General features: G+C 32.0%; 2 protein-coding genes across 5 annotated transcripts in view; both read right to left on the bottom strand.

Moving 5' to 3' along the window:
- Positions 1-506: 506 nt before the first annotated feature.
- On the bottom strand, positions 507-11,441 carry LOC111057150. Of its 4 annotated transcripts, none has more exons than XM_022344590.2 (6): positions 11,029-11,441; positions 8,461-8,714; positions 4,453-4,638; positions 3,453-3,612; positions 2,357-2,431; positions 507-1,129 (listed from the first exon to the last, which is right to left on the bottom strand). In XM_022344590.2, exons 2-6 carry the CDS (start codon positions 8,686-8,688, stop codon positions 1,113-1,115), a joined length of 666 nt encoding a protein of 221 aa, XP_022200282.1. In that variant the 5' UTR covers positions 8,689-8,714; positions 11,029-11,441; the 3' UTR covers positions 507-1,112. The 4 variants fall into 4 exon arrangements, with proteins under 4 accessions (XP_022200282.1, XP_039279471.1, XP_022200283.1 ...); XM_039423537.1 differs by having other exon boundaries at positions 10,860-11,092; XM_022344591.2 differs by lacking the exon at positions 2,357-2,431.
- Positions 11,442-13,153: 1,712 nt separating this feature from the next.
- The window catches only part of LOC111057151 (glycine--tRNA ligase), a 47,928-nt gene continuing 46,738 nt past the window's right edge, over positions 13,154-14,343 (bottom strand). Inside the window, exon 14 of the mRNA XM_022344592.2 lies at positions 13,154-13,341. Coding sequence (XP_022200284.2) covers positions 13,222-13,341 — 120 coding nt within the window. The 3' untranslated portion in view covers positions 13,154-13,221. The remainder of the gene's footprint in view (positions 13,342-14,343) is intronic.

Raw genomic sequence — 14,343 nt, 5'->3', positions numbered from 1 at the left:
TAGCAAAACGCCACCGATGTTTGCATTGGACCAAAATAGATATATTTGTATTGGAGTAGCGTGTGGAAGTGACAAAAAGTTAGCGCCATGCAACTGCCACGTTTCTTCTGTTACAACTGGGCCTTGGAGGAGTAATTTTCAGAGATATTAATAATTGTATGTAAAGGCTAATCTTTTTATTATTTTTATAAAATTAATTTGAATCTGGCTTGTGTTGCCTTGAATAACTGGTCAAAGTCTGGATAGCTTTGTATCTTGGACTCAAAGTAAACTAAATTATACCATCAGGTTCCTCTTATTTCAATGCTAGTCCTGAAACGGGCATATAAATTTGAATAAACCAATCATTCTCAAATCATCTTGTGCACGGTCAAAGAAAATGTATCTACCATCTTACAAGGATGTTTAATTACTGGTTTATGGTCAGGGTTTTGAAACCGAGGAATTCAAATTGAAAGATATAATAATATGTTATCAGAAACATGAAAGGAATATTACAATAAATATTTATGAATATATCAATAGGCCTACATACTTTATTCAGAGGAACATTATACATTTATATCAAACACGAATCCTTCACTAAAATATATATTTTTTACAGAGAATAAATTCAAACTAATTATCAACAGTACATATATTTTACAACTCTGTATATGACATTTATATGGCATAATTTAAAATCATTCAGCATTTTGCCATTTTTTCAATTATTTGAGCTATTATGTTATCTTTTCTAAAGAAACATTGTTCATTCAAACTTTTCTTTTATATAATGATATTATAGGTAGTAGCTAAAGAATAATTCCATCTATCATACTAAGTATTAAACGCTTATAATTGCTGTTCTAATTGTAAAAATAGAGTTCTGGTTAAAAGAATTATGATTTAAAAAATTCAACAAACAATAAAACTTTTCCAACAAGAAATACCGTATCCAAAATTACAATCTAGACTATAAAATTCAACAACAATTAAAATATTGTTTAAAAATAAACATTAAAACGCTTGAAACTTATGAGGAGCACCGTACTGGAAGATTGAATATTAATCATACAAACAATATTTTGTTTACAGTGGCCGAGGTCTCAATCCAGCTTAATTCCAGTAATTCAGTCTTGACGTGGCACTGAAAAAGAAAGAACAATGTTTTAAAACTAGATGTCTACACAGTGGCGGATCCAAGGGGGGGGAGAGGCGGTAGGCTTATTTCAGTTCAGTAGGCAACTTAGTAAATTGAATACTCTACCTTTTGACGTACACCCTCATAAGGAGGTGACTTAGGGGTTGTAACTTAAATATCTTAAATGTAAACACTCATTGTGTAGTACATAATTTTAAAGACATCATTTTTAAAACAAGAAAGATGGCATCAATAAAAATGTTCTATGATACTTGTATGCAAAATGGCGGCTGATTGAAGTTTTAGTTTTCAAAGAAATGATTGGTAGAGTAGAGAAACTTGAAACAACACTTTTTTGAATGAATAACGAAATACATTAAAAAAATGGTTATTTATTTATAGATTCACTGGTGCCTGTACCAATATATTTAAATGAAATTACGAAGTGAAATGGGCATACAAAAATGTATTGAAAGAATGGCTTCACTTAGTTCGGAAACCAGCTGGAACTGTCCACTCACTACTGGAGTTTTATCACCGTCCACCCACGCACAAGCCAGAGTTTATGTGGGCATCAAACTCAGCAGAAAAAAATCCGCTTCCCCCAAAAACAGGCCACTGGATCCGCCACTGCATTCACATGATGAGAATAATTGCCAATGAATCAATTAATTTGTAGGGCTAAATCATGAAATAATGCTGAAGCATACCGTAGTTAAAACATTAAAATTGTTACATCAACTTTATCAAGCGAATATATAACATGGAAGGGATGATAAGATGCAGAACGATTAGGGGATTAGTTGAGTTGTAAAATAGTTATTAGTTGTGAATCGAGAATAATAATTGAGCATGGTGATGGATTAATTATTATTTAATAAATTAGTGAGTTCTCAATAGATATAGCTCAAGCTTAATTTTATTGAATTTACAGTATTGAGGAGAAATTATGAACAAAAAGTGGTTCCGATTACAAATCTGAATTTTAGAATGTTAATTTTCTAATTTTTTTTTGCAGATGATGCCCACATGAGCTTTTAGCTTGTGTGTGGGTAATGGGAAGTACGTGAGTGATTTAATGATATGATCTAACGTCCATGCCTACAGCGGGATTCGAACCCACGACCAGGTAGCGCTAGCAAACTGAAGGGTGCAATGACTTAGTCGTCTCGGCTATCCTGGCCGGCTTAATCTACATTGTCTACTTTGCATTTATCGAGTGTGATAACTTACGTTGGTACTTTTGAATGTTCAGATAAAGCCGCCTTTGACGCCGTCTTCTAAGACGGCTCAGGGCTCGGGCTCTTCCTAAACAGAAGATTCGACAACTTATCGCCTGTGGTCTCCAAGACAGCCGTCATCAACAAAACACTTCTACTAAAAATGGTGACACTTTTCAAATTAAGACTACTACTTATTGAGTTGAACACATTCGATTTAATGCATTTCATCAAAGGTTTCCTATTTTAATCTAAATAGATTTACTACATTGAATTAATTTCGGTTCAGACAAAAATAATAATATTTCCACTATGAACAGAGATATTGTGGAATTTCTCCATATTAAGGTGAAATAAAAACGATATTGTCGGTTCCACATAATTTATTCGAGCCAAACTCAAGTTTCAATGCACTAAGGCATCATCTTCAGTGGACTTTTTTGGTTATACTTGGTTAGATGAGTCTAACCAAAAAAGACCACTGAAAATGATGCCTTAGTCGCTTAGTGCATTGAAACTTAACTTTGGCTCGAATAAATTATGTGGAACCGACAATATCGTTTTTATTTCACCTTCAAAATAATAATAATTTTCTTGTTGAAAGGAAAGTAGATAGATAAGTTTATTATTCTGAGATTCCATGAAGAGTGTTGGCCAATTGAAATAAGTTAGCACTCTACCATCAAAATTAGCTTTTTCTAAATTGATTAAAAATCTAGAATAAACTCGAGCAAGATTGTACATTCTAATTCATATGCTTTTCGTACAGTAGGCTATTTGGAAATTGATTATAATTGAGGAACTATAATAATTGGAGAGTACAAGTATGTATTATGGCACTATTTTGGGAAAAAACGTTACTACCAACAATCAAATACTAGACTTTGAACATAGATTTTAAAACAATGTCAAGTTGAGTGAGGGTCAGCTTTTAAAACTTTATTCCAATTCCGAAGTCTGCAATATTCTATTATCTATGAAATTGTAATCTCATCTATGATATTTTCATCTTTAAATCTGTAATTTATGTATATTGACAATTCAATGGATCGGGAAAGATGAAGATTATATTTTTCTTCAAATGAACTTATAATGATGTGATCACTAACCTTCACTAACTTTCTTGCTTTCTTCAATCGGTTTGCAAAGAACAAGATTCTTGAGTTGGTAGGCTGTATTGAAGCTGTGCTTACAAGTTCTACAGACGCAGTCCAATGCACACTGCCCCGAGCACACGTATTTTACCATCCATTTCGTGTTCTCGTACAACTGAAACCATCGAACCAAAATATCAATGCTGTTTACATTCATTCAATTCCATTTAATTAATCTAAATTTGATTAAATTAAAATAATTGACAATTTATAAATCAAAATTAAAATTTATTCGTTCTTCTAAAAAATGCATACTTACAAGTGCAAACAATATTAAAAAAGTAACAGTAGGCTTCAAAAGTACTTGAAGCTCACAAGACTAAATATTTACGAATTTTATCCTCCGTTTTCTTTTTTATAATCGCTATTATTTTTTTTTTTTATTATGCGATTTTCATTCCTATATAGACTTGATAGCAATAGAAAAATTATCTACTGTGATAATACGCTTTATTAATCTTATACGAACTAGTCTGATCGTGAGCCTGCATTAAGAACATAAAACACTGGAGTACAAAAGAAAAATAAGAAAATGAAATAATATGAAATTAAATAAAATAATTGTGGTAACTTGATAATAAAGAAAATAATTTAAATTTAGAACTATTGATTGATTTTATATCTGTCACCAAACATTTAGTTTTTAAAAAACTTATAAGATCAATTATTCACCTACTATTGATTCACCTTGAATTAATATGTTATTTTTATAGGAGAATCATGTTCATAGTCGATTTTGCAAAGTACCGTAACTTGAAACTTGTCATATTTATCAAAATTTTCAAAATACTTCACTGTTAACACTATTAAAAATTGTATGTAAAAATTGTACAATTACAATCGGAAAAGATGAAGATTATATTTTTACTAAATGTTAAGTCAATATTTTAAACGGAATTTAACAGGAAAAAGTAATGGATTTGTTCATATTTTGAATAAAATTGCTTGAACCCACCTCAGTTGGTGTTTGTTTGATAGCAGGAACCTTGTCTTCCACAAAATCGAGTGTTGAACATAACAAAAAATCGATAGTCATCAATGGGCCCCTGAAAACGTTGACTATGGGATTGGTGGAATTCTTCAAAGCGTCTGCCGTTCTCTCGGCTGTCTTCAGCATGCGACTTGAAATACAGTTCGAGCCCTGTCAAAGAAAAAACTCAATAAATTAGGTAAATGCAATACAAGAGAGAGATTTTAGGTACAAATTTGAATTTACTATTTCTGCAAATATAAATATCTCTCCGTAATTTTCTTCGAGTGGACCCATTTAATATAGCCATATTTGGCAATTTAATCACACATTTTCAACCTCCACTAAACATTTAGAGCTGAAGTGTATACAATATGGTATATACATTTAGTTACGTCAAACGTTTTTTATAAATATTAATAACGGTACTTCTTGGAATACCTAGGTACTAAGCCAGGCCTAACTAGCTCAGAACAAGTTCGATAAGTTCTTATGAAAAATTCAAGAGGTAAAGGACGTCCTTGATGGGTCTTTCTTTGCCCTCACATAAAATAATGAGAAGTCAGGGTTGCGGAAGAAAAAAATATAATAAAATACTATTCAAAGCAATTATGTTGATAAAAATCAATCTAAAATGTGAAGGCTACATAAGTACGTAGGTGCCGAAGGTGGTGAAGGCCACCGCTCAAGATACAGGTTTTTATTAGGGTACTAATAATTATTGGCTGGGACACCAATAATTTGAAATCAATAGCCAATCAATTTATAACAATATATTTTTTAAAGAATATTACTTATTCAAATCCTCCCGTTTAACAAGCTAACCCAGTATTTGAGAGAATGCAAAGTATATTGGTTATTTTTCAACTGGTAGAACTTGTTGTCTGCGGTTTTAGAGAAGCTTAATTTTTCAAAATTTTGCAGAATTGAAGTACAGTACTTTAATAAGGTTTTATTGTAAAGTAATATTTCCGCTAACCTTAGCAGAAATAACCATATTACTCACATTTCATTTACAATATAACCTTATTAAAGTACTGTACTTCAATTCTGCACAATTTTGAAAAATTAAGCTTCTCTAAAACCAACAAGTTGTATCAGTTGAAAAATAACCAATATACTTTGAATTTGATGTTTAAATACCTTTAGTAAAGTTATAATGGTAGTATTTGATTAGAATTGGTGATGCTATCTTTATCTGTAGTTTGACAAAGCAGATAGTGCTATCCTTTTATAGCTCTGCAACGTTGCCAGATGGTTTTTTAACAATGTAGAGATATACCATGATCAATTGGCAAAATATTTTATCTAAATTACTAGTAGTTCTGTGAACAGAAGACCTCACGCAGTATTCTCATCCACAAGTACCTGATTGAAACTATAGACCTTATGGAAATAAAGCAATAGACTGGCTTCTCCACACATCTGTGTAATCACTTGTCAGCTGATTTATGATGAATAATTATTCTACAGTCTGATTTTTACTCTAATATTGGCGTATCAAGGAGGCTCCTTTTTCCTTTTATATTATCCTTGAAATGCGAAATTTCCAAAAACCTTGTATATACGTCGACGCACAATTAAAAAAGAAACATACCTGTCAAATTTCATGAAAATCTATTACCGCGTTTCGCCGTAAATGCGCAACATAAACATTTAAACATTAAGAGAAATGCCAAACCGTCGACTTGAATCTTAGACCTCACTTCGCTCGGTCAATTAAGAGAAATGCCAAACCATCGACTTGAATCTTAGACCTCACTTCGCTCGGTCAATTATGGAAATTTATAAATTTATCACTGGAATAGTTATTTGTGCAACTAGTGCGCAAAGTGACAGTTTGCTGCACCGAAAGAAACGTTTACGCCCGAGCCTTAGGCGAGTGGTTTCTTGAGTGCAGCAAACGAACTTTGCGCACGTATTTCACATTAAATTTTTCTTACAGTTACCATTGAATATGAAAAGTGGGTAATTATGGGTAAAATTCCCTGAAATCCATCAAATGTTTTTCTGTTTAATTTTATTATTAATGAAAACCTTAATTTATTTAAAATTGAATAATAATGATTAGTAATTCAATTGAAAATTTATGTGACTGCTTGAAGGGGGTTTATCTTATGTAAGCATTGAAATGACTATGATGAAGGCACATAATGGCAAGGCAACGCTGTTCTCCACTGCCATTATAACGTGGGCCTCACTATGAGTTCAGTTACCAACTTAATTTTGATTTTGCTGCACTGGTGCTCCATTAACCTACTAACTATTTTGCGTTGTCATGCTGCAAATCTGGAGTACGCAAAGTACTCACTTTGCGCAATAGTGCGGAAAAGTGATTCTTTGCGGCTTGCAATCAGTGCACAAATGGTCACTTTTCAAGGTATCTGTAGGATATATATTTTCTTGACGGATAAAATACTAGTAGTTCTGTGAACAGTAGACCTCGCGCTCAGTAAGTTACATTGACCTGTTGTTATGTTTTCTCAAAAATTAATAAATAATTTATCAATTTAAAATGTCTAGAAAAAATCCTAAATAGATATAGAGCTTTCTGTCCTATTGTACCGTGACGTGTCGTCCCGGAATGTGAGTGTGAGCGCTGTTATCAGGTCTGGCTGCAACTGTCTACAACGTTGATGGTAAGATACAATTTTCAAGATGTTCGATGTTTTTGAACGGGTGGTATTATAGTCAACTGTCTACTAACGTTGATGGAAACATAAATTTTCAAGATGTTCGATGTTTTTGAACGGGTTGTATTATAGTCAACTGTCTACTAACGTTGATGGAAACATAAATTTTCAAGATGTTCGATGTTTTTGAACGGGTGGTATTATAGTCAACTGTCTACTAACGTTGATGGAAACATAAATTTTCAAGATGTTCGATGTTTTTGAACGGGTGGTATTATAGTCAACTGTCTACTAACGTTGATGGAAACATAAATTTTCAAGATGTTCGATGTTTTTGAACGGGTGGTATTATAGTCAACTGTCTACTAACGTTGATGGAAACATAAATTTTCAAGATGTTCGATGTTTTTGAACGGGTGGTATTATAGTCAACTGTCTACTAACGTTGATGGAAACATAAATTTTCAAGATGTTCGATGTTTTTGAACGGGTGGTATTATAGTCAACTGTCTACTAACGTTGATGGAAACATAAATTTTCAAGATGTTCGATGTTTTTGAACGGGTAGTATAATAATTATAGTCCAATAGACAGCTGATTTATGATGAATAATTCTATAGTCTGATTTTTACGGTAATATTGGCGTATGAAGGAGGCTCCTTTTTCCATTTATATTATCCTTGAAATGCAAAATTTCCAAAAAAATTGTATATACGTCGACGCGCAATTTAAAAAGGAACATACCGGTATCTGTCAAATTTCATGAAAATCTGTTTCCGCGTTTCACCGTAAATGCGCAACATAAAAACATATAAACATTTAAACATCAAGAGAAATGCCAAACCGTCGACTTGAATCTTAGACCTCACTTCGCTCGGTCAATAATTGGTTATTTAAAACAGAAGTGAACAGAAGCTATCTTCTATAGAAGGCAGCGGTAAAGCAGATAATCGGCAACGCTGTCTCCTACCTTTCTCCACTGCCATAACGTGGAGCTCACTATAGGTAGTATTCGACAGTTATATCTTAGTTATGGCTGCTGAACTTCAATAAGGTCAAATCACTGACATTCATATACTTGTGTACGGTACCTATAGTATTATTTCATGCTCAACACTGTTTAGGAAGGATTGAAAGTGTTTTTTTCATTTTGCTAATTTCACGACTCACACTGGCACACAAGCAATATTCCACTATTATATCATATTTCTATCATAATAACTAGCTTATTTTGTTAATTTTCTATAAGGTATTTTTCTACTTTAGTCAGTACAATAGTATATTCTATCTGCAAAGTTTCATATTCTTATTTATTTTTGGCAAATAAATAAAACTCAAAATTCAATTACGGATTTCCTACCCTGACAGTTTTGTAGATACTGCTTGTCAAGTCGAAAGATGTGGATACGATGGGCAAGTCGTTGTAGAGTTTGTGGAAAAAATGAATTTGTGTGTGGTGAGGGTTGGGCCGAGCAGACCGGCCGCGCCTTCCACTGCTGCTTGCTTCAGCTGCACTGTCGCTGCTTGACAGCATTTCTCTTTCAATAACTGTTTCCAATTTCCTTCGAGAATAATTGCTGCTGTTCATTTTCAAGAAATTTATCTGTTAAAAATCTAAAAAATAAAAATCTTAATATTAATCACAGAGTATTTTTCAACTAAACCTTTGGATATGTAAAGAAATGAAGTATGTTTACCTACCACAGCCATTCTATGTGTAAACACTATGTTTGGCAGGGCTTTTAGAATTATTGATTACATTCAATTAGAAGAACAGAAATTTATTTATAAAGCAAGAATTTCTTACTTAAGAAATATCAGTAACACAGAACTAATACGGTATACTCTTTTACAGAATAAAAATTTTGACTTTTTAGTTTGAAAATTCTAATAACAGACATAGCTCTTATAAAACAAATAATGTGTGAGGTGTTCTGCAATTTCTATCATGAAGTAAATAATTAAATAAACCTAATTAATAAAAAATAATTCCATAACACCCTTTTGTTTTTGAAACTGTTTTATATTAAAAAACACCAACAACTAGTTTCGGCAGTTGTGTTTTGTATAAAAAAGTTTTACAAACAAAAATTTACTATGGAATTCTTTTTTTATTTTTCATGGAATTAATTAACAAATCAAGTAGCCCTATATACTTCATTAGTAAATAGACCTAATATAAATATACATTCCACTACAAATTCTCAATACCTTTGACAAAAGATTCTAAACAAAGATTTTGAAAGTGCGCGTGCTACAGGAAGCAATTTGCAGTTGGATGATTCAGTACCTAGTCTGATATAATTTACCAATAGAAGAACTCGAATTTTTAAAACTTTATAATTGGAATTCATCTTGTTATAATATAGATACTATCTACTTGTTATAGACAATACTATCTTCTTATAAGATAGATTGGGAAATTCCACAAGCTTTCGCATTGGAAAAATAGTTTTTATTTTTTGCTTTTATTAAAAACTTAGAATGTCCTTTAGCTTTCTGTCTGATAATACTTCCAGGTGTTATCTCAAGTCATATCAATATGATAGAAAAAGTCCCTCCTAAGAATTGTGTACCATTTATTTGATACGAAAAAGATAAATTTTTATTTTTGATAAATTTGATACAAAAAAGCAGATTTGTAAACAAATTCACAATTTCACTTCTACTTTGGTAGCTTATTAGGTTTAGAGATGGAGGTCTTATGTACAATAATTTACCGATAAATTCAAAGGAAGCAGTTCAAGATTCTGACTGCAATATTGTGATTGATATATTTTGCCGAATGAGCCAGAAAAAATTGTTTTGAAGTTCAAAGATGGTTGCCAAAAAATTGAACATGCAATAGTATAGCTAATATTCCATTAACTTATTCAAAAATAATGTTTGGGTAATAAATGCTCTGAATCTACAGTGGAATTTTTTCAAATTTTTATTGGTGTTCTATTTTTGCACTTTTGATTCTAATGAAATCTAATATTAAACAAATAATAATTGATTCAAAATGTTCTGCTCCTATTTTACAATAGAAAATTCCTTTTTTCAAATTTGAATTTTTCAAAGGAAAAACAAAACGAGTCAGATCTGCCATAAAGGGAAATTTTGAAAAGAGATTTCTATCAATGAAATACAATATATTACAGAGTAATGATTGCATTTTATTCGATTGATTAAATTGACTTTTTATCTTGCGATTTTATTTGCGTATACAAGCTCTGCCAATACTGTGTTATCTATCTATCAACCGATCGACATCTTTAAACATGAAAAATCTTGCTCTATAATATAGTTTTCCAATTATCTCAATAACCATTAGAAAGTACCAAATGTTGACTGGTCTGAATAGCTGAAGTTCCAAGCTGTCAAATTTACATGATGTCAAACCATTAATTGAGCAATAGAAAATTATGAAATTATGTTTGTGACCAAAGTGAAATTTTTAAAAATGTTCAGTTCTCGATCTCAGTATTTCCAAACCTACGTTTACAGTATTTTTATTCTCTATTATTTTTATGATTTAATATAAACCATCAAGAAGTATTGACCGAGAGTACTGGCATCTGTAATTGAACGAATGATAATAAAATGTTATGACGTGTTAGTATTTCGGCAATGCCCATCTCCAGTTTTAAAGCGATCATGCATTTTTAGGAAAAAAACAAATATATGCGTCGTAATGTAATTTAAAAACGTATAACTTATTTTTGAGGAAATTTTAAATTATCGAATAAGAATTAAAACGGTAACTTGTCTAAATACCTGTTTGCACTTGACAGTTTTTAAAGTGATTTTTCCCTACTTTGAAACATTTCCATAAAAAAGAGCAATTGGTTGAAGTAGATTATGTAAGTATCAAATTCACTATTCAATACTAAATATAAAATTTTGACTACTGTTAGTAATGTTTGAAATTCAAGTTTGTACTCACAAATTGAAAGAGGATCTGACCGTAGCAGTGTAGCAGTAAGACTAGAGTAATCAGAACGGCTTGAATCCGATTGTAGGTTCCTTCTTGAACATGGAATAGAGATAAAGTTGAATGCAGTAGGTCTCAATCAACAAAAACAAGAGATAAGATTATCATAATTTATCTTTCCTAATTTGCAGTAGGAACTTTCCAAGTTTGCCAAAAATTATCAACTGCATCTGGATAATCACTTATGAAAATAATATGCAGTCAAGTAGAAATAAATAATTTTCCAATAAAACTTTCTATAACGTGAGAGAAACTTTGTTAGAGAGCAACAAATCTATTCAAAATAAATATTTCATAATAAAGGATGTCAACATACACTATCGTATAACGAATGATGACCTGCGCCTATCCCAAATTCCAGTAAAAGAATAACTAATTCATTATCAGTCAATAGATTCAATGTTCACAAAATTATAATTTTTGAACGAATTATGCATTTATTATCGTCAATCATGTGACATCATTGGGCATTTCCATTCTGATAAACTGGACTATAACTTTCTGGACGGAAATATTCTATATAAGCCAAATCGGAATAGAAAACTTTCTATTCCACTACTGTGGAACTTGGTAAGGAAAAGTATGATTCATATAACTTGACGGCGTCTATAGTTCAGGCGAACGATGCTCTCGACCTGACTGCTGCCAATTTGAATGTGAAGCACCAAAGCTCAATCGTTTAGATTAGACAATTATTAATTGTAGGACGTGAGGTGCGTCGATTCAAATAAGTTAACGACGTTTTCCATGTTGAGGATTATCCTATTTCGAATTCGTATCTAAATTTCTTACCTCTACTTCGAAAAACTTCGCAACATGTGCTATGTTCAAACAATATTATTTTTATTGTGATCAGTTATAAGTTATGAATCAGATAAACATTCAAGTATTTTTCATGTCAGTGGGGCTGCTACCGTGAAAGTATAGTATATCATAGCTACATAAGTAGTAAAACTGATTTTTGTGTTTAGTTAACTTTTGTTAAGCATAAAAGTAGGCTGGATCAAAATATTCAATATCAGCCATTATGTATCTCGAACCCTTTATTGATTGATCATGAGTTTTGGAGTGCTGAACTGAGAACAAACTCGAAGTTTAAATGAACACAGTTCCTTCAATTCAGCAACTATAGTTTCTCCTAAAGTGTTGTTTCGAGGAATAATGCTATGGGGTCAGTTTTCTGAGTGGAGCAACAGAACAAAGTATTATTATTCTTGAAATAGGTTTTCAGGTTTATGGTAGGCATACAGACCACATGGTCTGTGACCACATGGTCTGTGACCACATGGAAGTGAATGGACGGCCGCTTCGTTGTGTAATGTTATTCTTCCTTCAACACAGGAGAATGTACTCGTATCATGATAGACGCATGAACATTTTACAGCCCTATAACCAAACCTGGAAGGAAATTCCCTGAAAATGTCAGCCTTTTCCAGGCATGCAAAATAGTGTGACTCAATTCAGAGACAATCCTCGGATATTGATGGATGCAACATCAGTGACCAGTCAGGTTGGTCATGTGGTCTGGCGATTAAAACTAGTCTGCTAGCACCGCCTGGTTAGTGGGTTTTCAAATCCTGCAGGAGGCATGGACGTTTAATTATCTCATTAAACACCCACTCACAGGCAATAAGTTTATGTGGATATCATTGGCAATAAAAAATATCAGTATGTATTTTGAATATTAATTTTGGGGTTATAAGTGACTGAATTTTTTCTCATTTCCAGGAATGAGAGAATATACAAGTTACAATACTAAAACCTAAGCATTTCGGCCAATACTCAAAATGTTAAGAATAAGTCAATTTCATTATCCTCTTATAGAGGCCAATGCCAGTGAATGAATGTTATCTCGCATGATGAGTGGAAGATTTATTTATAATGAAATAGTCTCTGAATGAATTGCTGCAATGGGCAAAGGTGATCCTTATCGACATCAAGACTTGGAGACAGCATTGAGTATAAGTAAACAATTGAAACATAGATTCTTCAATATGAGAAACATTCTCGATTATTATCATCACACTTAAAATAGAATGGGGTAATCGAAATTCAGGAAGAAATTAATGAACATTTGTTAATGTGTTTGAGATTGTAATCAGATCACAATGATTGATGATAAATATTAAAATAGTTTAAGAAGATTCACTCTTCTCCATGCTTGGTGTTCTCTTGTTGCTCGAATTTAGGATACTTGTTCTGTGCATCAGACCACGCTAGCCTTCCCTCAGCCAAGTCGGCCACCACTCCAGGTAGTTCTTCCAACTAAAACATTCAAATAACAAAAATATAATTGAAATTTGTAATGAAGACAAATTTTGATGGAATGATAGGAGGAGCCGTTCAACGAAGACTGAAGAGTTTAACGTACTGATATGTTTTATGTTCACGTTCATGTCTGAAAGAAACTTGAAAGCTTTACTTTTTATGCTGAAGTATGAGAATTCATAATTTAATGTATATAAGATGATTTGTAGATACAGAAAGAGAGTGAATCTTGGAAGTGACATAATTATTTATTATCTTGTATATAAGATGATTTATAGATACAGAAAGAGAGTGAATCTTGGAAGTGACATAATTATTTATTATCTTGTGACAAGACAATAGAAAGGCTTTTAGCAGAAGAGAGTACCTTATCTGCATAAGCATCAAAACTGGGAAATGAGTTGTGTTGTGTGTTTTGACACTACTCTGAATATCAATCACAACACCCTCGCTAGTAGATATAAAACTGCCTTTTCTGTTTAATGAATCTGCTAGCGGTGATAATGAATCCGATTTTATTTATTATAATCTAAAAAATAAACAATATTGGATATGAATTAAAATTTTAGTTGAATAAATAATTATTGACTGACAATAAAAGGATTTTTTCGAGTATTTTCTGATCTGATGTGGAGCAAATACATTTAAATCCACTCAAGGTTACTGTATCATCAAAAATAAACATTGGGCTACCATAGCTTTCCGATAAGAAAAAATTTAATCATTGAGACTGATAAACAAGTTTTATTTTTGATCATAGCTTTCCGACGCGAACCGCAGAGCTGAATCATTTTTTGAATAACGTGTATTGTGACATGTACTTATGAAAATTATTATAATTATCATCATCAAGGTCAACATAACAATTTGTAATTATAAATTTTTATAGAATGCTGGGTGGGATAAGTGAGATGGATTAAAAATTACTCTGTATAGAATAAAAAAAATCAGTCAATACCAATAAAATTTCAGGATGCTAATGTCAGTTCCCCATGAACA

The sequence above is a fragment of the Nilaparvata lugens genome, chromosome 3 (genome assembly GCF_014356525.2).
Source record: "Nilaparvata lugens isolate BPH chromosome 3, ASM1435652v1, whole genome shotgun sequence".
Lineage (NCBI taxonomy): Eukaryota > Metazoa > Arthropoda > Insecta > Hemiptera > Delphacidae > Nilaparvata > Nilaparvata lugens.
The sequence above is the reverse complement of the archived record's forward strand: the minus strand, read 5'-3'. Positions and strand labels throughout refer to the sequence as shown.